Source organism: Rana temporaria, chromosome 1 (genome assembly GCF_905171775.1).
Source record: "Rana temporaria chromosome 1, aRanTem1.1, whole genome shotgun sequence".
NCBI lineage: Eukaryota > Metazoa > Chordata > Amphibia > Anura > Ranidae > Rana > Rana temporaria.
In genome coordinates, this window is record NC_053489.1 from 336,574,886 (window position 1) to 336,601,644 (window position 26,759).

Consider the following 26,759-nt stretch of genomic DNA (forward strand, 5'->3'; position numbering starts at 1 on the left):
ACCCCCCCCCCCTCCACTATCCTTTACATCAGTGCACCCCCTTGCCTTGTGCTGGAGAGAGAAGTGCAGAATCTGGTGGAGTCCTGTCTTCTCTGCTGCTGACTATTGAGAACAGGTGGGGGCAGAGACAAGAGGGGTGTGAGGGCCACATGAAAAATGGCCTGGAGGGCCAGATTCGGCCCGCGAGCCTTGTTTGACACCTGTGGCCTAGGAGAGCATGCATAGGGAGATATACTTACCTTTTCTTTGCTCTGGTGGACGCTCTACAATGTAGACCCTCAGCATCCTCTAATACTATACAGGACTTCTGGTCTTGCATTGTATGGGATGATGTCAGAGAGATGTGACTGGTCGGGCAGCAAAGGGGAGAGGCTTTAGGGGAACTGACACACGAATAGGAGGAGGCCTTCGGGAACGAGGAATACAGTTATTTATATTATATCACCTTAGGGCTGAGGGGACCACTGCAAGGTTATTTTTTTATTTTTTCAGGAGTTCACCTGAAAGTTGCTGGTCTGCGTTTACAATATAAAAGGAATAGCCTGTTATGTTTTTTCAGTCATGTATTTAGTTTTTGTGTGGTCCTAGACCTGACTATACTTGTGCACCCCCTAATTTAAATATGACCCCCCCCCCCCTTTCCTATCCAGGCCACACCCTTCCTGTTTATGACACGCTCTGTCATCGGTAAACCACACCCCTTCCTCTTTAGGCTCCACCTCTTCCTCTCTCTACACTAAAAGTGGATACCAAGTGCCTATTTGTATATTTTGCGCTACGTACAGAGTTCAGGCGCGCGCTACGTACCGAGTGCAGGCGTTCAGGCGTGCGCTTCATACAGAGTGAACCTCTGTGTCTCAGATAAAGATATACTAGGACTAAAAACTCTGTGCAAAATAAAAAGAACATTAGTGGGACTGGATTTGCACATTATTTATAGCACAAGCACTTTACACTCACGTGAACTGGTTGCTGTGTTTTTTTTGTTTGTTTTTTTAAGTATATGAAGCCATTGCATATAGATATGAGATATTTGAAGGCATTTGTTTCAAAAGGTAATGGCTGGCTACTGACTTTGGTTTGCAAGTTATTTGTATGAGATATCAGGTAGTGCAATAATATAGAAAGAACACACTGAGGATCTTAACCAAAAGCCTTGCTGGTGTCACAATGCAGCATGAATAGATTGAGAAAATGAATTTGCCCTCTGATGCTGTTCTTTCATCCTTCTGTATCCCACACTGTATAGCCTGCTCTCTGCATGCTGACAGAAAATGCTCGTGCCCCTCCTTAACGTGGAGTTCCACCCTGAAATGTATTTTTACAAAAAATGGAAAAAAACATGTTATACTTGCCAAAAATAGCGGTTGCTATGCGGAAGTCCGTAATCTGTCTGTTCATCAGCGGTGGATCTTCTTCCTCCGTCCTAGTCGCAGTGTCTTCTGGTGAATGCGGTGCGCTGTCTTCTGGGAACTGTGTGTATCCCAGAGAGCAGCTGACCCATTCACAAAGAGCCGCGCGGCTCGTGCATGCACAGTAGGAAACGGGCAGTGAAGCCGCACGGCTTCACTGCCTGTTTCCCTTACTGAGGATGGCGGCGCCGGGAGCTGATAGGATCCAGGGATCGGCCTGGGGGGGGGGGGGGGGGGGCTGACATCGCGGGCGAGTAGGACAGGTAAGTCTCCTTATTAAAAGTCAGCAGCTACAGTGTTTGTAGGGAGAAAACTCACGTGGCTCATTCCAGGTGCTTGGTTATCTTTCTGCCTGTTGAAGCTTCTCCCCAAGGCTGTGTTCTCTCTTCTCTCCAGCCTGATCCATCTGCCAGCACCTCTTCCTGTACGGCTTACAAGTCAAATAAGGCGGACTGGGGAAAGGGACGGGTACATTGCCTTTCCCATTGGATGAGGAGGCAGCAGAGGGGTGGAGCAGCTGCTCTGCATGTTTACTGACACTGGAGTGCCTATTAGTCCACCCCTGCCGAGACTAACTAAGGATCAGCGGCTTTTGCAACCAGATCTGCTGTATCTCTCCACAGGGGAGAAAAGAGTCCCCAAGCTTCTGGCATCAATAAGGGGACTTGCAGGTACAATGCTATTAAAAAAAACTGTATGCAAGAAGCAGCTTGTGAATTTTGGGGTGCTTCAGCGCACCCACCTGGCACCGCCCCAGGCAGCCTGTCTGTCTGAGCGTTCAGCCAGTCACCGGCCGGTATTCTCATACTGGCAGCAGTGTGGTCCCTTAATGGGGGCGCCAGACCAATTTGCCTTCTAGACCTTGCCCCCTGGCCCAGTCCCACCCATAAGACTGGAGCTACACTAAATGTGTAGCGCAAGCTGGCGGGGACTCATCGCGCAGGAGCCAGGAGGCTGTTTTTTTGTTTTTGTGAGGAGGCGGCTTTTTGGTCATACTCTTTCTATGGATCACAGGAATGCAGTACGTTCTGTAATCCATGATCAGCTGACAGGCTAAAAAAAAAAAGACCATATGGTCGGGAAGCCTGGATCGGCACCTGGCTCAGCCTCTCGGCTATTCACCAAGAGTCTGAGCCAGCCCCTCTATCACCCTTCACAGCCCAGCACTCCAGTGAGCGCTGGAGGGGAGAGTAGGGAGCTGGTGACTGACAGTCCCTGCTCTCTGCTCAGAGCAGATCAGTGGAGTTTGATCGCTCACTACAAAGCCAATACTGCAGCCACCTAGGTGAGTAATGTTCGTTTTTTTTTTTTTTTTTTTGTCAAATCCTGAACTTCTCTTTGAAGTCAGTTGCTGGAAATGCTTAAAAAAAATATATTTTAAAAGACACTTCTTAGATGTTGGCAAAAAGCAAGATTTACACGCCTTTTTTATTTTGTCCGGGTAACCCCCACAAACACTGTATTCAATTGGAGGCACATGTACTGTACACATACCTCATATCCAATCCTTAACCTATTTCAACGTGTCTTTCATGCAGAGTACTAATAAAACACGTCTGTGTCTCCAAATACCAGCAGTTTTTTCTCTGCTTGCTTGAGTGATCCTGGCATTGCTTTATAAGGATGTTTAACACACAAAAGCAGAAGGAAATACTTTTAACATTACAGTAAAAATATCCAATGGGGATATTGTTTGTAAATGTTAATAGCAGAAATTACCTAGATGTGCTGGACTGCCTTATGTAATTAGACATTAGGCAGTCCTGATATATCTTATTGTATTCTGGAATGCCAGCCTCCAAATAAACAAAGGTGTGTTTGCTTGGAAAAGGCTACATTGTGTGGCTTGGTTGGAGGTTGAGCAATACGAACACAAGTTGTGAGGAGAAAAGAACATACAGAAAGAGCGGATTTTTCTTAACCAATTGCTTACTGGGCACATATACCCCCTTCCTGCCCAGGCGAAATTTCAGCTTTCGGCACTGTCGCTTTGAATGACAATTGTGCGGTCGTGCGACGCGGCTCCCAAACAAAATTGACGTCCTTTTTTCCCCACAAATGGAGCTTTCTTTTGGTGGTATTTGATCACCCCTGCGGTTCTTATTTTTTGCGCTATAAACCGAAATAGAGCGTCAATTTTGAAAAAAAAACTCAATTTTTTACTTTTTGTTAATGAATAGCCCATTTAAAAAAAAAAAAAATATATATATATATATATATATATATATATATATATATATATATAATCTCAGTTTTAGTCCGATACATATTCTTCTACATATTTTTGGTAAAAAAAAAAATCGCAATAAGCGTATAGTGATTGGTTTGCGCAAACGTTATTTATAACGCCTACAAAATAGGAGATGGAGTAACTCCCATCTAAATTGTCCCTAGTACTGTATGAATGTGAGTTAACCCTCCTAGCGGTATTCCCGAGTCTGACTCGGGGTGAGATTTTCATACCAAAAGCGGTAACCCTGAGTCAGACTCGGGCTTGCCTCGCTGCAGCAGCAGACAAAGTTACTTACCTTGTCCCTGGATCCAGCGATGCCACCGCGCTGTGTGAGCGAGCGGGACCTCGCTCGATTCACACAGTGTCCTCCTGTGCCGCCGATCTCCGCTCCCTGTGACGTTACGACGCACGGGAGCGGAGAACGGCGCCAAATTCAAAAACGTAAACAAACACATTACATACAGTCTACTGTAATCTTATAGATTACAGTACTGTATGTAAAAAAAACACACACCCCTTGTCCCTAGTGGTCTGCCCAGTGCCCTACATGTACTTTTATATAATAAAAACTGTTCTTTCTGCCTGCAAACTGTAGATTGTCCATAGCAACCAAAAGTGTCCCTTTATGTCAAAAATGGTTTTGGAGCAGCTAGAAAACAGCGATAATAAATTATAATCACTTGCAGAATTGTGTGATAGTGATTTGTGGGGAAATTCGTCATAAAAAAATAAAAGTAATGACAGCGATAATTCTGCAACTGAGCAAATTTCAGTGATTTTGAGTTGATTACATTATTGAATAATTTTTATTATAATTATATTATTACTTGTTATAATTATTTATTATATTATAATTTATAATTTTTGTTTTTAAAAAAATGTCATACCCGGGATGCCTACTAGTCTCTTGTTTGGTCAGATTTAAGTGAGTTATTCCTAAAAATTACAGACCTACAGTATAAAACGCCAAATTTCCTTGCAAATAATGGTACCGCTTTCAGCACCTTTTTTCTGAAAATAATCATACCGCCAGGGAGGTTAAGATGGGTACATACGATCCAAACATCGGCTGGCACAGCAGGGCTGACATTTGGACAGTGTGTACAGAAGTCGGTCTCACAACCAGCTTCTGTTGAACGGTCTTGATGGAAAAACAAGCAGCCAGTCAGCACTCGCAGCCATTGCCTGTGAGCTCTGATTCATGGGTGTAGCATAAGGGGTTGCAGGGGTCGCAACCCCAACCTAACCCCAGGGGGCCCCTGCAGCCTCCCTGTCATATTATCATATCCTCCACAATGTCCAGCTCCAATCTGCCCTTGGGCCCCACAGCCACACTCCAGTACTAGGCTTCCACTATGCCTTCCACAGTCCACACCCCTCTGTTTCCATTGGCTGGGGAGAAACTGTGAGCCATTTCCTGAATGCAGAGGAGCATGGAATGAGAACAGCCCAGGATGGGGAAGTGTTTGTGCTGTGTGCTGGCAACATGGAATGGTAACCAAGCTCAGGGAGTTAAGAGGAGGCGAGTGCCGTCCTGTAGCCACAATGGGACTGATGTCACTGGTGAGGTAAGACACTGCTCCATGTCTCCTAGTCACCAGCTTGGATTCTCTGAACCCCCCACCCAGGGATGTCTGCTTACCCCACTTCCATGACAACTGGGGAAAAGACACCTCGGACCTTCCCCCAACATTTGCCAACAGTGAAAGCTTCAGAAATTGCTAAAACAAATCCCTTCCCACCTCCTGAGGGGCTGCAGGTTCCAGATTTTGTGCCACATGGCTTTGCCCCCTCCCCCCCTGATCTAAGTTATGCCCCACCCCCCAAAGCCCTCCAAACCCATCAATTGTCGCCACTGTGCCCATCAATTGTCACCACTGTGCCATGTCATTGTCTCCACCGTGCTCATCAATTGCCGCCAGTTTGCCCCTAAAATGCTGTCAGATTGCACCCCCCCCCGGCACTTGCCTTTCTCGGTCAGCCATCCTCGGATTCTCCTCCACGATCCCTCGACGTAGTCCCGCCCTCGATGTCTCTTTAGCCAATCAGGTTACCGGTAAGACCCAGAACCGGTGAACCTGATTGGCTGAGACGCCTGTCAGTGTTAACCAGGGAACGCACACCCCCTGCGTCCCCTGGTTAACTATTTGGAAGCTGATTACAGCCCTCAGGCTTTCAGATTACAGCCTATCGGAGCCGCTGGCTCTTATAGACACTTCCAATGCCAATCAGCTGCCGTTATTCAGATGGCCGGCGCTCACCAGGGGGCCAGCCACCTGAATAGTGGGCAGCAGCGACAATACATAGATTCATGCAATGCATGAATCTATGTATTGTTTTTCAGTGGTGGCGCAGGAGCGAGAGGGGGCGGCGCTCCTGCGCACCCACCACCACCACTTGTATGCACTATAGCATCACTTGACGCGCTCAGGCACTTTCTATGCCAGATCCGCCCAAACACACTGTAGCCTCCACTCCAATGGTCTCTGCCCGCTCCAGGTTAGAGCTGTGCATGCGTAATTCTGTTGTTCAGCCCACTGGGTTGAGTGAAAAAAACAGTGTGTACCCCACGGTAGGGACCTTGGATTGTAAGGGCAGGGACTGCTATTCGTATTGCACTGATACCGGCAGATACTACGTATTTGCACAGGTACCTGTACTTGTGCAAATGCTCCGATACCTAAAATGTATACCTTTTTTGTGTTGCGAGGTTCGATTTGAGCTCATTCAAAATTAATGAACTCCAATTACACTGCAAAGGATCGCATGTGATTTAAACTGGAATGCGGTGCGATTCCTGTCCAGACCACATGCGGTTTTCCGCACCGCTCCTGTGTAAACCCAGGCTTGTCATAGTGACTTCAGCCTGGTTTCACATAGGAGAGGTGCGGGAAGTCGCATGTGATTCAGACAGAAATCGCACAGCATGCCTGTTCTAATCGAATGCGATTCCTTGCAGTGTGATTTGAGTCCATTATGTATGGGTTCAAAACACACCGCAGCACATGAAAAAAATAGGCATAGGCGTGCGCACAGGGTGTGCCAGGTGTGCCCAGGCACACCCTAATCACCCTGTGCAGAACAGATCCCCCTACTGACCTGGCTCTCCCTCCTTCCCCCCACAGCACTGCCAGCTTCCCTCCTCTCCCACCGGTTGTTACTGTGGATGTTTTAGGCTGAGTGGGGGAAGGGGCCAGTAAATATGCCATTTACTGACCCCTTCCCTTTCTAAATGAACATTGTGAGTGATCGGTAGAGTGTGTTTGAGCTTTGGGGTGCACACCCTAATGCCAAAGGCTGCGCACACCTATGGGTATCGGTAAATGCTATCGGCGAGTACTTGAGGAAAAGTGTCTACTCATCTACTCACACTCGCTCTAAGGGCCAGTTCACACCCTAGAAACGCAGTCCGGATGCGTTCCAGATGCTTTTCTGCATGCACGTTTTTGATGCAATCCAGCGCTATACAGCGCCTGCGCACCGACGTTCGGCAACTCGTGACTCTCCTTATGCGACGGGTGGGGGAGTTTTTGTCATCACGTCAATCACCAACTGCTGCATAGGAACGCCCACTCCCGCGGGATTCACTACCCGGAAGCCGGCTAAGAAAATGGCTATACGAGGTATGTACAGCAAAAAAAAAAAAAGATATCTGCATTCTGTCAATGTCGGTAGTGAGCTGAATGTAAGAATTTTTTTTTTTTTCAAGGTGAACCCCCGCTTTAAACTGGTATTGGTGCATAACTAGTAAAAACGCTGCATAAATTGATGGCGCTTTATAATTAAGGCCCCTTTTTATATGGGCTTTCTGATCAGGTCCGCCTGTCAGTTTTTCAGGTGGACCTGATCGGAGGCTCCATTCACTCCTATGGAGTCCGCTGACACCCGCCGCTATCCGATCCTGTCCACCAAATCCAAATGCAATTTTCCATCCGTTGATCGGATCGGAGGCGGTCTGTTTTCATCCGATCTCCCCATAGAGGGCTACGCAAAGCTGAGTCTGTCAGGTGGGCCGCCCGTGTGAAAGAGCCCTAATTATTAAAAATCATCATCAGATTGTCAATAAATTGCACTTTTCTATCAGGGACAGAATAACTCCATCAAAATTAGAAAAACATTTAGGTATATGTAATCTTTGTAATATATTGATAAAACCTTTTTTTATTTTTATTTTCTCAAATGATCACCTGTTTTATACAATAGCCGCAAGAAAGCAGCAAAGCAGGCCAAGCATATATCCTTCCTAACTACTTAGTCACAATAGAAATGTTTGCTGTGCTTCCTCCCCTCCACCCCCTTTTCCTCCATGATGTATATTTCAGGCAGCGCTGTCCTGACTGACACTCAAACATCTGTCTGTTCAAGCTGCCCAGAAATCCCCGTTTACTGACTAATGAAGAAATAAGGTCTAAGGCAGGCAGACGCCGTCACAAGCCTTGGACAACAAGCCTGTGTATGTAAAGAAGAGGCCTGGATTTCCTTTCCCTTCCCCGCCCTCACACACACTTCTTTTTTTTTTTTTGACTAGTGTTAGAAGGGTCTCATTGTACAAACTGACTTGAAGTCAGAGCTGCCCTCTGTGTAAATCCCAGCCCCCATTCCTGTGACATCATTCCTTGCAAGAAAGCAGGGATGGAATTTTGAGTTGGATAGAGAGGAGGAAGGATTGGGACAGCTCGGATACTGCATTCAGGACAATCCGAGGGGTAAGCTTTTACTTCTGTGTCATTAGCACTGCTTTCCCTTTTTGTGACAACTTGCATCCTGCTAGAAAGGCTGCTCGTAAACTTGTTTTATAGGCTCATCGCCTGTACTCGGCATGTGAAGAGCAATCAAGGATGGGGGTCTTTGTCCATTACCTTTTAGAGACCCCTCATTGTGAATCTAAGCAGGCTTTTCTATATTACACACAATATTTGGAGGTCTTTCTCCAAATATTCTGTCTAACTGGTAACCATACTAGCGCAAGAGCCTCCCAAGCTGATGTAGTGTTTTGACTTGCCATTTTTGGTCATTTTTATTGGCTTGCGATTGTTTACTTGCAGTGCCAACTTCAACCAAGATCAAGTACTTTCAAGGAAAGGATTTGGCATCCTGTATGTGCTGGAAACAACAATTGTCTGTTTAGGACTGACCACAGGCGGTTTCTGTTTCTCGACAATATTCTGATCAGATTTTACATACGAAAGTGAAAACTAGTGCGGTGGGGTAGTGCAGTTCTAGCCAGTTACTCAGAACAAGCAGCAGTCAGTAGCCCAAGTTCTCCGTACATCACTTCATAGAGAGCAGCAGCTGGCCAGTATCTCTGGAGGACACTTAACGAAGACCTGGCACAACACTCTAAACTTTTAGAAACTGCTTCAATTACTGGTAACTGAGACATGTGGAACATTTTAATCGTTTTCTGGTATCGTTGGGTTTTATTTTACAGCAAAAAATATCAGGATTCAGTATGGATTTGTCCCTGGTTGGGACAATCCCCCTTTTTTTCTTTTTTAGGAGGAGGATTTACTAAAACTGGAGATTTCAAAATCTGGTGCAGCGTTGCACAGTAGCCAATCGGCTTCTGACTTCAGCTTGTTCAATTTTAAGCTTTCACAAAAAAAAAAAAAAAAAAACACCTGGAAGCTGATTCAGAACTGCACCAGATTTTGCTCTCTCCAGTTTTCGTAAATTAATCTAAAGGGATTGCATAGAGCCGGGATGTGCATACCCATTGCAACCATAGATAATTCCACATACTAGCGCAGTGATAATTTGTGACTGGTTTCTATGTGTTACCGCACATCACACCCTGATCTTGTGAGTATTGGTAAGTAAAGACCATGCACACTTCACTTATCATAGCGGGTGCATTAAAAAATATGATGGTACGGCTAGCCATTTGGCCCATACTCTATCTACTGCATCCTCTGATTTAGTACATAAGCTAAGAAGGTATCCCTTCTCAAGTTGAAGTTATTGCTAGTTCCTCCTGCCATCCCTCTCTGTTGCAAGTCACGATATTGCTGTTTTTAGAAGTAAACACGCGCCAACTTGGATATGTTGATATGCCGAGCCACGACTCTGTACGTTACCCGATGATACAATGCAATGTGCCCCATACAATGCACACCTGCGTGAGTCCTTTTGGAAGTTGTGGCGGGCTACTAACATGTAGTGTTTGTCTGTATGTGTATTATGTTTTATACACCAATAAAAAGATAAAAAAAAAAAAAGACCATGCACACTTAAAGCCTAAAGGCTGCCTTATACAGCTTGACTCCTGCTCAGTCGAATGAAACTCGAGTCGTGGGTGCCTGTATTGGCACCACCCCAGCTTGACAAAAGTTGAGTGTTCAAATGATTTTTGTTAAAGGAACCTGGTGGAAAATTGTTGGCTGAACAGCATCTGCATCCAATCAAATGCAGTCACAGCAAGTAACAGCTGTCATAATACAATGGCTATCAGGAGGAATTCATCAAACCAGGCTGTTTAGCAGGGATGAGGGAAGCTAGTGGATTAGAAATGTATGAGTGTATGTGCAGTTTAAAGTGGAACTAAACCCTCCTATCCCTTTTAGACAAGGAAGGTTGTATCTTAGCCGTTGTTTGATCTGCAGCTGCCATGGTGCTGCACACGTGATAAGTTATGACACCAGCCATGTAATGGTTTGACAGTTTGGTTGAGATCACAAGCATGCTAGGAATGTAACTTTTTTTTTAAACCATTAAATGTATGGGTTTAGTTCACTTTAACTCCAGATAATCATTTTGAATTTGAAGTGGGGAATGAGTTAAAATAACTGTCAGATGTTTATTTCTGTCTGTGACCCTTTGCTACCTGTCCCTGTGAAGTCCATACAAGAAATGGGGGTGTTTTTCATTGGCACATGGACAGCCATAAAAACAGTCTTATCCTTCCTTACTCTACTTTTTTGAAGGTTTATCTATTGGAGAGATTTCCCATCACTTCCTGTCCTGACAGGAAGTGAGGGATAATGTTCCCAATAGAGACAAAAATGACATCACTAATGGTACTGCTTGATGGCAATAACGTTGGCTTCTTTATCATCATATATCGTGTTTACTGAGAACTTCTACAACTCATTCATGGACCTAGTAAGACTTTGTGTTCCTGGCCATTTGTAGGTTCACCAGAAACCTCTAAAAACAGGGTGCTTTGTGTGGCTCCCAAAAGACAATATGCCAGTAATGAGGACCATGGCTTGTTCATTGCCAGGTGTCCCCACATTCTGCAGGATATGCCCCCCGTTTTGCAAACGGTTATACGCCCTCCATGCCCCACAGAACATCTAACAGCCAGGGGTGGTGGACACAATTTACCATGGCAGGAGGTTTTGGAATGGCACTGCCTTTTTTTTTCCTTTGTGGATGTGTCCTGACCGTTTTATTTTAAGGAATTATGGTAAGTGCCGGTATGTATTTAGTTTTAGAGGCTCTTATACTTCTCCGCACAGTAAAATCAAAATGGTTAAGATCTACTATCCATTAGTAGTATTGTGAGCGCTTTGTATTTTTAGTAGCTTTTTGTAATGGGTATGTAGGTGTACAAAATGAAAACTGCACATATGCTAAGGTATCTATAGTGGTGACTGATTCATATAATGTCCAAGCACTTCTAATCAATGCCATCTATCTCTACTCTTATTTCCGGAAAAGCCTCTAATCTAGACATCCAGTCTTTTTTTTGTTTGAAACAGAATTCTGTAGATGCCAAAACTGTGTAAATTTAAACTCCCACAAGGAGGTTAATATTTCCCTTCATGTCTACCAGTCTAGAGTCCCTGTTCTGCACGCAGTCTGGCTTTCATAGCTCATTAAAAATCAATTAAGAGTACACTGAACTGGTATGTATTCCCCAGCCCAAAGATGTTAATCAGCCTTTAACAACTAGATTGTGTAGGAATTTATAATATATGGATGCTTTACATGGAAATCAGCAATACATACTGTATATAGCTGGATTTATCGGCATTCACTTGCTCTGTCATGAACTTTGAAGGGTTGTGAGTTTGAAGATAAAGGCAAACCCCAAATTCTTTGCTATGGGAAACAAGCTTTTCTCTCTAGATGCACTTTATTGCCCGGAGAGCAATTTATAAGCTTTAAATCACTTACTAATAATAGAGACTTTTTAATGAATGTCCTGTGACCGACTGAGGACCCACCCTGCTGATTACATGCACAGATGTCCCACAAACTCAGGAAGTCACATTAACCCCTTAAGTTCCACCAGCGGTAGATTTATGACCTGGAGAGATAGGCAAACCTATCTTGAGGGAAACCTGAAGGCTGTTGATGCTGGCTTCTCATTCTGCAAATGCTAGTTGACTGGCTATCATGTTGACCCCCTCTGACTTCTATACAGTAAATCGCTAACCCAGAACAAGAATGCAGATCAGGACTTCTGACTTTGCATTCACTTTCCTGATCCACATACTGTACTTGTTCAGTCAGTGAAAAGTCTTGATGGCATAGCCGAGGAAACTAGAATTTTTTTAAAAGGTGGTTAGCATTGGCGGGGCTCCATATTTTTCTCAGGAGAGTCTACATTAGGCCTATTGTTGCCAGTAGAGAGTGGCCTTAAGCCACTCCAATAGCTTGTGGAATTCAGAGGTGAAGAGGCACATGCTAGAGCTCCAAATCTAAAGCCTAGTACACACGGGCATAATGTCAGGTGTCATCGGCCTGTTCAATAGAAACCGAAACTGATGTTCGGCCCGTGTGTACTGCACTAGGTCTGACAGAAGCTGGCGGTTTGAAGGGAAATGACCAGAAAAGTCTGCTGACCAGCTCCCAATCAGTGCTCTCAGCCGATGGCGTTCTGACAGGGGAACGCCAAAGAACAGCAGGGGAGATTGCTGTACTAATGTCGGATGGGTAGTACAGTAGCTCCTTCTGAGCTGGCAGCTTTTTTTCGTTCAGCTCTGCTGTGTTGATGAGAAAAAAAACTACTAGTGTGCACTTTTCTTTAGTCAAGGCTTATATGCATGCTGTGCTTGGGTTTCAACATTTCCAGGTGTACCTATTTGTTCACATTTACCTAGGTGGCCAAGACCATTTGTTCGCAGCTAAACATACTCGGACACTTTGTGTGATGACGAAGGCTGTTTTGAGGTAAATAAATGTCAGCTTTTCCTGCAGGGCTATGTTTTTAGACTTTTTTTGTAAACTTTTTTTTACACTGGAACATTCAGTGATACAGACTATTACTAATATCCTATTGTAAACTAGCTGGCAGAAGCTGTAGTCTGTTTGGGATATAGGTGTAGCACCCTGATGTTTAGGCAGTGTTGCTAGTAAATTTACCTGCGAGGTATAGTTGATCGATCAATTGATTCCACCCCAATTCTGAAATTGCTGCACTTCTCTCTTCGATCTCTAGATGGCTGGGTATCTGGTGGCATTAGATAAGGCAAGGACAGATTAAGAATAGATGAGGTATCTCAGACAATGGGCAGGGATCTTCTTGGGTCCCTTGGCCTGCTGGGAGAGCCTATTTATTTGGTGAGGTCCGGTGATCAGGGTTCTATGCCACCTGGACGGCTGTCTGGATGGACGTGTGTTGTGCTGGGCCAGAGTCTGGGATCTGTCCCGGGGACATCCTGGCTGCTGGGATGTCTGGGGGCCTGTCCAGGGGAGGGGGAGCGATGCAGGGTTGGGACTGTGGCTTGCAGTCCAACTAGAAGTGACGATTCTGCTGGTCGTGGAGGGGGGTGTCACCACTGGGGGACCATCCGCCTTGTTGCCGTGGACCGCTGTGAGTGGCTGGGGCAGGTGCCAGAGTGGTGTTCTCACCGACCAGGGACAGTGAGGAATTTGGAAACTTTGACTGGTTTCAAGCCAGGGACCCAGCCAGCGGAGGTGACGTTTGCAGAGCAGTCTTGTGTGCCAAGCCAGGGACCAAGCAGGCCAGTGGGGTGATGCTTGAGGAGTATCTGTGAGTGCCAAGCTAGGGATCCAGCAGGGACATGAGGGTGACACTTGAGGAAGGTGCTCAATGAAAAGATTGGAAGAGCTCAGGAGATCCAGTGGCAGTGGATCAGGGGGTCTAGGGGGATAGACAGGGAGCTCAGTTGAGTGAAGATCGGAAAAGGAGATTGTGTAGGAAATAAGAGGTCATTGCAACCTTAGTTAGAAACTGTTCAAGATTGTTGCCATAGACAGCATGTCTACACGTGCAGATGTGGCGTCCGGCTAGGTGTCTTACCCTGCATGGATGTCTACCTATAGAAGTCTCGGAGTCTGCAAATTTAACATTGCATCTGCTAAAGGGTGTCCTGGCCCTAACCCTCTCTCCCACAGTTCTGTTTTAAGAGACAACAAATCTCTTTGCATTCAAGAATTGTCTGGCACCTATTAATCTATTTTGCAATGCACCCACCATGCCTCATAACCTACTCTACATAGAGGGATGTCGGTTGTCCCTGACTCTTGAGGTCCCCATTTCGCCTAAAGAGGCTCGGGACTTGGCTTCATAGGAATTAACCATTTTGCTCGGATTTTATACCCTGTGATGAATGTGGGCAGAGAAGACTGCTAGGCTGTTACTTGCTTCTTAGGCCTTGTACACACGACCGAACATGTCCGCTGAAACTGGTCTGTCGGACCAGTTTCCGCGGACATGTCCGACCGTGTGTAGGGCCTACCGGACAGTTTTCTGGCCTAGCAGACAGGTTTCCAGCGGACAAAAGTTTCTTAGCATGCTAAGAAACTTGTCCGCTGGAAGCCTGTCCGTCGGACATGTCCGATGGTCAGTACGACTCATCGGACATGTCCGCTGGCCTGAAATCCCACGCATGCGTCGAAGTGATTTGACGCATGCGTGGAAGCATTGAACTTCCTGGTGCGCGCACGTCGCCGCCTCGTCACCGTGTATTCTGTCCGCGGGGAATTCGGTCTGATGGTGTGTACACACGTCAGACCAAATGATCCCAGCAGACATGTCCGATGAAAACGGTCCGCGGACATGTCTGGTCGTGTGTACGAGGCCTTAGGGCTCATTCACATGGGTGCAGTGGGCCATACACTATCAATAGAAGCATATCTTTCTGCATCCTGGAGTACAGGACTATGCAAATAGCCATGGGCAGCAGCCTGCACATATTAATGACAGGTGGTAGCAATATGCTGGTAACTGCACTTCCAAGTGTTTGCTGGCATACAGGGATGAATGAATGGCCCTGGACCAAAACTGTCTGCATCCGGGGGCACACATCAGTCCCTGTATGCATGTAGATGCTCAGATGTACATTTACCAGTGATGCATACATCCTAGGTTTTTACAGGTAACGATTATGACTGGGTGCAGAAATAGGCTTGTTTTTTTTATGTATGTGCCCATGGAATGATTTAATAGCTGTATTTTCTGTGGTAGTTGGGTTAGCATAAAAAAACATTTATGCCACATGTTCTTCAATGAGTTCTTGTGATGCATTTTATTTGCTAAGCTAGAAGGGGATTGCTGGTTAGATCTTCTAAAGGACACTTCTTTAGTGTGTAAAAGATTTTTTTTTTTTTTTTTCCCCAGTGGTATGATGGATATTGATTTATTTGGGCATTGTGTCAATACTCTAAAAATAGACCTGGTCTCACTATATGCCACCATATAATTTAAATCAAGCAGTATTTACAGTATGTAATGAAATGGGAGGGTCGACACAATAAGATATATTTTATGTTAATTACAATGCAAGACAAAACTTTTTAATAAGCGGTAGAAACTCATTGGACAAATATCAGTCCCTGTGTGCTGTGTGATCTCACCAACAAGGACACCGACATTGATAAAAACCTTAGATTGGTTCTAACCCCTCTTCAGTTCTATCCAAAACAAATGTTTGTTTTTTTCTTTAGGGAGAAAAAATATATATTACCGCCTGTAACTAGAGCGTCTGTAAAGATATGTATGTGTGTGTTCTCTTCATAATACCAGCACTTTTTTGTTGAAGCCATAGAAGCTTGAAAGTCATTCGCCCCATTTTGCCAACAAATCCATAAGGAGATAATCGAAAGCTACTTGGATGCTAAATTTTTTACAGCATGCAGCTCTTGATGAGGAGGCAGTGTCATGCAAAGTGCTAACAATCTGTGACCTAGAGCAAAACGGCAACCAGCAGTTACTTTGCTTGGAACACTGGGGCGCAGTCACCTTGACGTCACTCCCGCGCTGGTCCCGCCACTAACGACCTGATCACTGTTCGTAATGGCACGCTCAGTGTGCCTGCACGCTGTTGTCTACGGAGCATGAGCCGTAGACATTGGTGCCTTTCTTTTGCAAATATCTCCTATACCGTGTAGGTTTAGGAGATATTTGTTGCACCTACAGGTAAGCCTTAATCTAGACTTGCATGTAGGCTAAAGTGGTCTGTAAGTGTTTACAACCACTTTAAAGAGGAGACTGCAAGCCAGGTCTTCTCGTCCGCATAAGTGCCTGACCTCACAAATGCGCTTCTGGAAGAATGGTTAAACATTCCCACTCCTAAACGTTGTGAAAGGCGTTCCCAGAGGAGTTGAAGCTGTTATAGCTGCAAAGAGTGGGCCAACTTAATATTAAACCCTACGGACTAAGGCTGTGATGCCATTAAAGTTTGTGTGTGTAAAGGCAGGCGGCCCAAAACTTTTGGTAGTATAGTTTGTGTGTGTGTGTGTATCTATCTCCACACTAAACAGACTTTTACATGCAGCAAACTTTCAGTTCCTTCAACAACACAGTGTTTGTTTTAAATGGATAAAACAACATAAAGACTAAATCCGACAAATTTTAGCATACATACCAAAAATAAGTCCATTAGTTACAGCTTTTCATAAATAACTTTAACCTACACATCAGAGAAAGTTCTCTTTTAATGCATCGCTGAAGTCAAACATCTCTCGTAAATGCCAGTTATTAGATCTTCTGTTTGCATGCACCACAACTAAAGAGTCACTCATCACCCACTGTGTCAGCTAACACCATCTTCTTTCTATTCAGGGAATAGGAAAGACTTGTCCGTGGCTTGACAAAGCCTTTACAATAGCGTAGAGTAGAAAATATCAAAAGTAGTAAAAAAACATTAAATACAGAGCCAGAAGTCCTGTCTTTGGGATGAAAAGTGTTACTATATAGGATGTTTATGGTAAAATTATGCCTATTCTAAATTAACCTCTAGGAGGATTCAATTTGGGCTATAAAACGGCGAATATAATGACGCTTGACTAAAAAAAGTCAGTAGGACAAAGTCTCTAAAAAAAAAAGTTTGATACGAACATAAGTAACTTGTCAATTCTGTAAATGCCCCAAATCTTGGCGCATTCTAGTATGAAAATGGCGACACTTTCCTGCAGCACCAAACTACGGCTCCCAACTCTTGCACTAGCTTACTGGCCTGTTTCTGTATAATGAATAGTCTGGTCAAATAGGAAGGTACTGGATTAGAGGACTTATTTATTCTTTCTTGGAGTAGAGAGGACGACCTGTTGTCCCTTTCCTTCATCAAATAAACTTGCCCACCGCTTCATGATGATACAGGTCTGTGAGAGCCAGAAATCTTGCTTGTAGGTGACAAAATATTTATTTGCAAATAAATTCTTTCCAAATCATACAATGTGATTGAATGGATTTGTTTCCACATTTTCTCTCTCATAGTTGAGGTAAACCTATGATGACAATTACAGGCCTCTCGCATCTTTTTATGTGGGAGAACTTGCACAATTGGTGGCTGACTAAATACTTTTTTGCCCCACTGTAGCTTTTGGTTCCCAAGATAGAATGGTGCCTGACTTTGCTGGGGGGGGGGAGCCTAAAATCTGTGCAATTTGGTCTTGAATATTTATTCATGGGGTACTATGTGAAGCATAGTATCATGGGTCTTGACAGTTGTAGCTGTGACTGGGCCTCTGTGCCAGGGGACAGGGGGTGGCTGCTGTGCCCTTTTACTGTCCCTTTGCAAAATTCACTTTTTTTTTTTTGGCACACCAAGATGGTTGCTGTAAAAATAATTATTATAATACAGGATTCATATAGCACCAACAGTTTGCGCAGCACTTAACAAAATAAGCATGGATCTAATCTGTAATTTTTTTTTAAAGTCAGCAGCTACTAACAGTGTAGCTGCTGACTTTTAATAAGAAAACGTACCTGTCCTACTTGCCCGCGCTGATGGGGCCCCCCCGATGGCGATCCCTCGATCAGTGCAGGTCCCGCGCCGCCATTCACACTAAGGGAAACGCTGACTTGTGAATGGGTGGCTGTTCTCTGGGAACACACACCCATAAAGCAGCGTGCCCCATTCACTAGGAGAAGATGAAGCAGAAGAAGACGGACCGCAGCTATGGAAGAGGCAGATTACGGACTTCCGCATAGCAACAGGTATTTCGGGTGAGTATAGCTTTATATATATATATATATATATATATATATATATATATATATATATATATATATATATATATATATATATATATATATATATATATATATATATATATATATATATATATATATCTATATATATATATCTATTTTATGATTTTTGGGCTACATTTTTCCGGGGTGGAACTCCACTTTAAGCACAGGGCATGCATGGGGAATAGTCCCTAGGTTGGTCATCGGCAACTTACACTACACTAGAATCCTTCCGCACTGAGAAAGTTCCACCAGTGCAATGTGTATTAAAAATGACTGATCTTAATGGGAGAAGTTAAAAGGAGGTTCTAGTGCATAACAATTTATTTTACAATTGTAAGGCCCCGTACACACGTCCGAGGAACTCGACGGGCAAAACGCATCGTTTTGCCCGTCGAGTTCCTTGTGGAGCCGCCGAGGATCTCGGCGAGCCGAAATTTGCCATTGAACAACGAGGAAATAGAGAACATGTTCTCTATTTCCTCGCCGAGGTCCTCGTCGGCTTCCTCGGCCGAAAGTGTACACACGGCCGGGTTTCTCGGCAGAATTCAGCTCTGAACCGAGTTTCTGGCTGAATTCTGCCGAGAAACTCGGTCGTGTGTACGGGGCCTCAGAGGCAAAAACCAGTTGACATTTCATATTTATTTCTCCTTCACTTAAAACATTAGTGTGGAATTCTACTTTTAGAGCTTAAAAAGCAGTAACAATTTATAAGCATACTGATCCAGCTTTAGTCTTGTGTGAATGAGCTCCCAGACAAAACAAAAATAAGGTTTTTGAAGTGACTTTCAATACCACAGTCGTATGGTAGGTCATATGTTACTGCCTAGGGACAAGCAAAGCATGCAAAGAATTTACCAACATCCTGCTCTAACAATGTTTACATGACACTCATCAGTCCCAAACCGTTACAATGGACATTTTCTGGAGGCCGCATATGTTTTTCTTGTCAAAGGCAAGAAGTAATATTTATCAGGGAGAGAATGTTTTATGAGTGAGCAGTTTATGAATTCTGCTTTCACAGGTGCAGAGATAGGAACATGTCCCAAAAACTATAAAGCTCTGCTTAAATTTGTCCTGTGACAGAAAATTGTATACATAGCTGCTGCTGATAAAATAAAGGATAAAATATAGGTATTGAACATAGTATCCCATATTGCATACAGAACTCAAGTATTTCTAAGTTTCTATGAAAGTAAAATGGTCTTATGTTTTTTAAAAAAAACAAAAAACATTTTAAAGCAGTATTAACCCTAAAAGCAAATATTTATTAGATTACAGATTACCATGTCTTTTATGTTGTAGCTGCATTAGTTTTTGTTTTTAGGCTTTTTCTTTTATTTTCATTGATTGTGTTGATGGGGGAATCAAGTGATTTTTTCTTTTTTTTTTTCACTCGAATCTAATCATCTATGTTTTGCTGAAGACTATTTAGTCCATCTAACACTCCCTTCTCTCCCAGATTAAAAATGCTGATATCCAAAAGAATGCCGCCACCCGGAATGAAGGTGAACAGGGGGCACCTTTTGGATATTAGCATTTTTAATCTGGGAGAGAAGGGAGTGTTAGATGGACTAAATAGTCTTCAGCAAAACATAGATGATTAGATTTTTGTTTTCACTTGAATCTAATCCTCTGTTTTGCTGAAGACTATTTAGTCCATCTAGCACTCCCTTCTCTCCCAGATTAAAAATGCTGATATCCAAAAGTTGCCCCCTGTTCACCTTCATTCCGGGTGACAGCATTATGATAAAGGAGGTGTTTTTTTGTTTTGGGTTTAAAGTGTTGCTAAACCCACAACCGTAAAATCAGGCTGCATATGCAGTAAAGCACGCATGCTTGTTCTCACTGTGGAACCGAAGGGGTTAACTCTCTGCATTGTATATAAAGGCTGTTTTGATCCTGTCTTCTCTGATCCCCCTCTTCATTCACTGACTACAGTCAATTTCCTGATAGAATAGAGCATTAGGGGACAAGCTGCACAGGCTCAGTTTAATGTGTATTGCTAGAGTTTTTTTTTTTCTTTCATGGGAGAGAGTATGTGATCAGCACAGGGCCAATCTGCACTGTTCCGACAGAGGGTCAGGGGTCCTCCAGCCTCATAGTCGGAGTAGAATGAAATCTCCTCCTACAAGTTGTACCCAGACACTGATAGAAGTCACAAGACTGCTCTAACTGTTGATGGGGGGGGGGGGGGTTTAGCAGTTTAGATTTACTAAAATAATTGCATTCCCATGTTCTGCGTACTGTGGGAGACCATATATAGTGAATGCAGGGTCCTGGGTTTAGTAACACTTTTTAATTCCGCATTAATGTCAAAGTCAATATAAAGCAATTAGGGGCTGTGTTGCCATCATACACATGTTGGTGTCTCCCCTCATTTACTCAATGCAATCTTATGGCTGTTGGGCCGCTGAGGGATGTGGTCAACTTGGCTGATCAAGTTAGTCACTTTTTAGTCTTTTAAAAAAGGCATTTATAGAACATTAAAATGTTCATAATAATGTAGAACACACATCTTTCACCATAGTCCACCAACAACTATGTGTTCAAAAACAAGGGGGGGATAGGGTTGGGACTTTTACCTTAGACAGATTTAATTTGGTTTAGTGCTTTTTTTGGTTTACAACTTTGAGCCTGGCTAATATGGAAACATTTTTTTTTCTATTCCATATATATATTTAATTGCATACTGCTAAAAACGCATCTCATCTAAAGTCCCAACTCTTTTTTGTATCCAACAACTATGTGTAATGTGTTCTCTGAAGTTCATTTGATAACGTTTTTGTTTTGTTTTTTTAGAGACCACCAATTCCAGAGGATGATATTAAATTGAAGAGGGACAAGGAACAAATTAGTGCCAACCATTCAAAACCTATAGATATTGTCTTGACAAGCAACGAAACTATGGATTTTGAGGTGTCGGAGCCTAGAGGAGTGACTGTAGTCAGTTCAGATCTTGTAGCTGACAATCAGAGTAACCTACTCTCTACTGCTGCAAGCCATAATGGACTTAAGGACAGACACGAATCCTTAGACAGCGATGTTGCTAAAGAGATACAATACTTAGATGATGTGTTAGAAGCAAACTGTTGTGACGCTGCAGACAACCCCTTCAATGGATCGACTTCTCCAGAACCAACTGCTACTATAACTGTTGATGGCTCAAGTCCTTTTGTTAGCATTAGCAATGACTGTTTCGCTCCAGAAATGGATATTATAGTAGTGGATCGTAAACCTCTCCCAGTTGTAGAAATTGATAAATCCACAGAAAGCGTGGAATCAATTAAAATTAATGGACATTCTAGAGAGGAGTTGAAAGATGATCACGCTGATATATTTACATACCCTGCCAGCCCAAATTCCTCAAATAGTTCACGGAGGTCATCAAAAGATGGAGAGAATATTCCAAAGGTCATTAAAAAAGAAGCAAAGTTTGAACTTCGTGCATTCCATGAGGAAAAAAAGCCATCAAAACTTTTTGAGGATTTCAATGAGAAGGAACATATAAGAGTAAGAAAAGTCAGACCATCAGAGGAAGTTGTAGAACTGGAAAAGGAGAGAATTGAGCTTATTAAAAGCCAAGCTGTGAAGAAGAATCCAGGTATTGCAACCAAGTGGTGGAATCCACCTCAAGAAAAAACAATAGAGGAGCAGCTAGATTCTGACCACCTGGAGTCCCATCTGAAATATAAAGAGCGCAAACAAAAACAGCAGACCGTACCTTCCCCACCAAATAAAAGTGTTTCTGTTTCACCCGTACCTTCAGAAACCTCTCCTACTGTGAATAAGGAAGACGTTGTTACTGAACAAATAGATTTCTCAGCGGCAAGAAAACAGTTTTTAAACATGGAAAATACAAGCCAGACCAGCTTCAGAGCTCCACCAAAGAGATCAGTTGCTTCCAACCTTTTTTCTGTGAAACCTTTCTATAAAGTAAGCCATGATAACAAAGCTCAGTCATCTGTCACACCAACGAATCCATTTAATGAGTGTGAAACGGTCAAACCTGATGACGTGTCACTAGTCAAAGCAGAAAAAGTTCTCTGTTCTTCTGAAGACCAGCAAAGGACCGACCAGACCCCTTTACCAAAGTCCTCAAGCGAACACTCTGGTGAGGCCTTGACAGAAGACCATGAATTTGTCAGTGCTTCAGCAAAATTTACCGTTGTGAAGGATGATGATCCTGACATTTCAGATCAGATCATTAAATCTGTTATAGTGTGTTCTATACCTGAGGAGCTGGACTCTGGTTTAGATGACTTATCTTTAAAATCTCAGGACACCACAGTTATGGAGACACTTTCAAATGATTTCAGTATGGACAATATTAGTGACAGTGGTGCATCAAATGAAACTATTAATACCCTGCATGAACATTCACTTGGTGACTTCTCACAGCCACACACACCTTTACATGAGAATGATTACACAGTCGAGGGAGTGTCCAAGTCATTTAGTGATCAAGGCTTTTCTTCACCATCTTCAATGCATGACTCTATTGCTTCTGAGGATCCGATCGAATATCAGGCTGGTGTGTTAGTACAAAATGTAATTCAACAAGCTCTTTCTGAAAAAGCTGGGATAAGAAACTACAGTATACAAGAGCATCCAGCAGTGCCCAACCATGAAAGGAGGGAAGACTTCAATGAACAGAAAGACATAGTAAAAGATGATTCAAGGCCATATACTCCAGAGGGTCAAGATGAAACCATATTTGAGCCACCTCAAATTTCTTCACCGGTGCAACAAACAAGAGGTACGGCAGTAACACCAGAGGCTTCAGAGCAAGAGCCTCCAACTAAGCAACACAGAATCCCTGAACCTTTGTCTATACCTCCAGTAACTGAAGAAGATCCCATTGAAGAAACTAGGCAGGAGAGCTATTTTAGCAAGTATTCCCAAGCTGCTGAACTCAGAAGCACTGCTTCCATTCTGGCAACACAAGAATCCGAGGTAACAGTTGGCCCTTTTAAACTTAGATCAAGGAAGCAGAGAACACTGTCAATGATTGAAGAGGAGATCAGAGCTGCACAGGAGAGGGAGCAAGAGTTGAAGAAGCAGAGACAAAGGCAAAGCTTGCAAAGTCCAACAAGTCCATCAAGCAAAAATGTGCCTGTGATGCCAACACGAACGGCGTCCTACAAAACTGCACCAGGTACGTGTTTTTTTTTTTTGTTTGTTTTGTTTTTTATTCTTCTAAAATCCCTGAATACATTTTTTTTTTTTTTTTTTTTTTTACAATTTTAGATGGGTTAAGGGAGGGGTTAAACATTTTTTAATTTTATTGTATGTTGTCTGTGTCCAATTTGGGAGATTTCCCTTTACTTTCAGTTGTGAAATTAGAACTGGAAGGGAAAGAATCTCTACAAAGTGTACTTAAAGGGGTTGTAAAGGTAAAACATTTTTTTTTCCAAAATAGTTTCCTTTACCCTAGTGCAGTCCTCCTTCAGTTACTTCGTCCTTCCATTTTGCTTTTAAATGTCCTTATTTCTTCTGAGAAATGCTCACTTTCTGTTCTTCTGTCTGTAACTCCACACAATAATGTGAGGCTTTCTTCCTGGTGTTAAGTGTCGTGCCTTCCTCCTCCCTTGGACTACAGGAGAGTCAAGACGTCCACTAACACACAGCTCCTTTCTCTATCTACAACGTAGAGAGTGTCCTGACTCTCCTGTTGTCCAAGGGAGGGGGCGAGCACGACACTCCACACCAGGGAGAAAGCCTTGCATTACTGTTTGGAGTTACAGACAGAAGAACAGGAAGTGAGGATTTCTCAGAAGAAATAAGGACATTTAAAAGCAAAATGGAAGGATGAAGTAAGTGAAGGAGGACTGCACTAAGGTAAAGGAAGCTATTTAGGAAAAAAAAAATTACATTTACAACCCCTTTAATTACCCCCTTAGAAAGTTGTGCCCATTAAGTTTTCCCCTCTATTGCTATTTTGAGAACTGTAAAATTGTTTAGGTTTTCCCATCAGTTTGTATTTCAGTGATAATGGCCAACAGGACAAATAGACAAGTGTAATCTCCCCATTGGAGTTAGCTAAAATTTAAAAACTTCCCAAAATGAAAAAAAAAAAAAGCATTTGAGCTATATATACATATCATTTTTTTTTTTTTTTTTTTTTATAATGATAAAAAAAGAAAACCGCTTCAGGAGTTTATGGACCTAAAAAAAATGTTTGCTTTACTAGAATAAAGAAAACTTGCTATGATCTTTTAGATGTGCATAAATTAATATGATTCTTTTAAAAGCTCTTGCATCACATTTGAGTGTATTTGTGCCACCCCACTTTTCCAACTCGTCCAATCCCTTTACATACATTCAGGAAAATGCAAAGCATTTTCTAAATGGCTCTTGTGCCAAACAGCTGACCTCCTTGGGTTCGGAATGCAGCAGGGCAGCCCCTTGGCATAGGGTGCAGAAGAAAATAGAGATCACTGGAGTAGCGGTGTCTTCTTCAGTGATTTCCAGCTTCCAGGGTGATCAGCCAAGCACGGAATATGCATAGTTACATTTGGTCTGAGCCGGACTAATGTAACTATGTATAAAATCTGGAATTCTTCTATAAGGCAGCACAATCAGCAGTGATGTCCCAGGACAAGAAATCCACAGCAAATAGTTTAATTTCTTAAATAATACATGATGAAATCAAAGTGGTTGTAAACCTCCCAACATGAAATGAACAAGGCACATCCCACTATAGTATGTACTAACCCAGTTCCTGTCTGAAGACTCCTCTCTCTGCTATTTGAATGGCTCACTCCTAATAGATTATTCCGCCACCTCAGCTTCCTGGGAGATGGTCCACTACCAGCAAACAGCAGATAATGCATAGGGGGAGATTTACTAAAACTGTAGCACTCAGAATCTGGTGCAGCTGTGAATGGTAGCCAATCTGTTACAGAATAGATGTTTTCCATACCGAAAATGAAGAGGGTACGAAAACTCTCATACGACAGAATAAATACTCAAAAGCGATAGAACGTATTTGTATTGTATTTTCGGATGAAAACAACAATCATACAATCTCTGGTTTTGTACGAGAAAAAATGTTCATGTCTTGTAGGGCTTTTTATTTTTTTATTTTTATTTTTTAATAGGGTTTACAACCACTTTAAAGTGGTTGTAAAGCCTCAAGGTTTTTCACCTTTCATGCATTCTATGCATTAGATGAAAAACCTTCTGTGCTGCAGCTCCCCCCAGACCCCCCCTTTTTTACTTACCTGAGCCTGACTTGATTCAGCGATGTGCACAAGCACAGTGGCGCTAGCTGCTGTCTCTCTCCTCATTGGACAGATTGATAGCAGCAGGAGCCTTTGGCTCACACACTAGGAGCTGACAGGCAAGGGAGGGGAGAGGAGAGACTCTAACACAGCAGGATGACAGGGGCACGTAAAAACTGACCACGGTATCCTGGATCAGCAGCCATGATTACCGTGGTCAGTTCACCTAGGCCAGTAATGGCAAACTTTGGCACGCCAGATGTTTTGGAACTACATTTCCCATGGTGCTCATACAGCATAGAATGGGACAGATTAGACAGCACAAGCACACTGCCATTTAACCTGCTTTAAAAGAACAGAATGAAATTTCCTCCCTTTTTTTTTTTTTTTCTTTTAGGGTTACAACCTCTTTAAAATATGCAGAAGTCTTCCATGAATTGTCTACTGCATTGCATTTTCTCCTCTGTCTGGCTTAATGCCATCTGTTGGAAATTACGAGCCAATTAGCTCACTGGGAAAGAGTTCACCAAACAAATGTGTGTTATGTACATAAGTATTGTCTCCTAAATCTCTTTTCAATAGAGGCTTTTCTACAAAGCACTCGTGGATAAGCCCACATTGAACTGATGTGACAAGAAAAACAGCCATCAACAAAATGTGAAGCCAGCCTTCTAATGCCAAGTATATTTCTAAAGAGAGTGGTAAATCTAGCAATTATTCATTATTAGACTTGGGTGCAACTTGGCTTTCCTCATGAGTGCACAGAAAGCAATAAAATCCTGATGAGTGGCTCTAAACGATCCTTATTTTATAGAAAACGTGTTTAAATTGTTGCTTGTTTCCTTGTGATATTCGGACCGTGTGTACCCAGTTAAAGAGGAGCTCCAGTAGCATTTTGAAAAATGAGGTCAGCAGGTACAAAAACTGTAATAAACAAACAGATACTCGCCTGTCCTAGGATCCAGTACTGTGCTCACCTGAGCCCTCTGGTACCCTGTGGCGGCATCTTAACCGTGAGCACCCGGCTGTGAAGCCGCAAGCTTCCCATTGTGAATGGTCCCACAGTCTTCTGGGACCTCTGACGTGTCATGCTGGCCTCTACATCATTACTGTGTCCTATGGAGAAAAGGGGGATAGTGGAAAGAACCACAATCGGTGGAAGTGTCAATGCTAAAGACCTTGCCAGAGGCTGTAACTCTTGAGGACCAGCTCTTTCTACCCAGCGGAGAGATGAGTGTTTTCAGAGCTAGTGGTATATTTGTGGGTGTGGCAGCAAACAATGCACCCACAGCCATGAATCCCCCCGCGCGTGGGTCCGTCGGTTACCAGCCCTACACTTGGCCCATCTATGGCGCGGGCATCGCTTTCCTCCAGGCAGAAGCTTCTGCCTGCATCTCCTCATCATCACAGCGGCCGTGCGTCTCCTCCCTCCCTTAAGACGCGCTTCCTGATTGGCTGGGAGGAGAATCGGTGTGACAAAAGCAAATTTGAATTCGCTA

At 43.3% G+C, this 26,759-nt stretch overlaps 1 protein-coding gene across 7 annotated transcripts in view; it reads left to right on the plus strand.

Annotated features, from left to right (window-relative positions):
* PALM2AKAP2 (PALM2 and AKAP2 fusion) overlaps window positions 1-26,759 on the plus strand; it is a 451,866-nt gene that overhangs the window by 405,997 nt on the left and 19,110 nt on the right. For 5 of the 7 annotated variants that reach the window (XM_040361140.1, XM_040361141.1, XM_040361145.1 and 2 more), the window contains one exon: window positions 20,837-23,192. In XM_040361140.1, coding sequence (XP_040217074.1) covers window positions 20,837-23,192 — 2,356 coding nt within the window. Of the gene's footprint in view, window positions 1-8,165; window positions 8,352-8,485; window positions 9,016-20,836; window positions 23,193-26,759 lie in introns of those variants that run through there. The other 2 variants (XM_040361144.1, XM_040361146.1) reach the window with 2 other exon arrangements.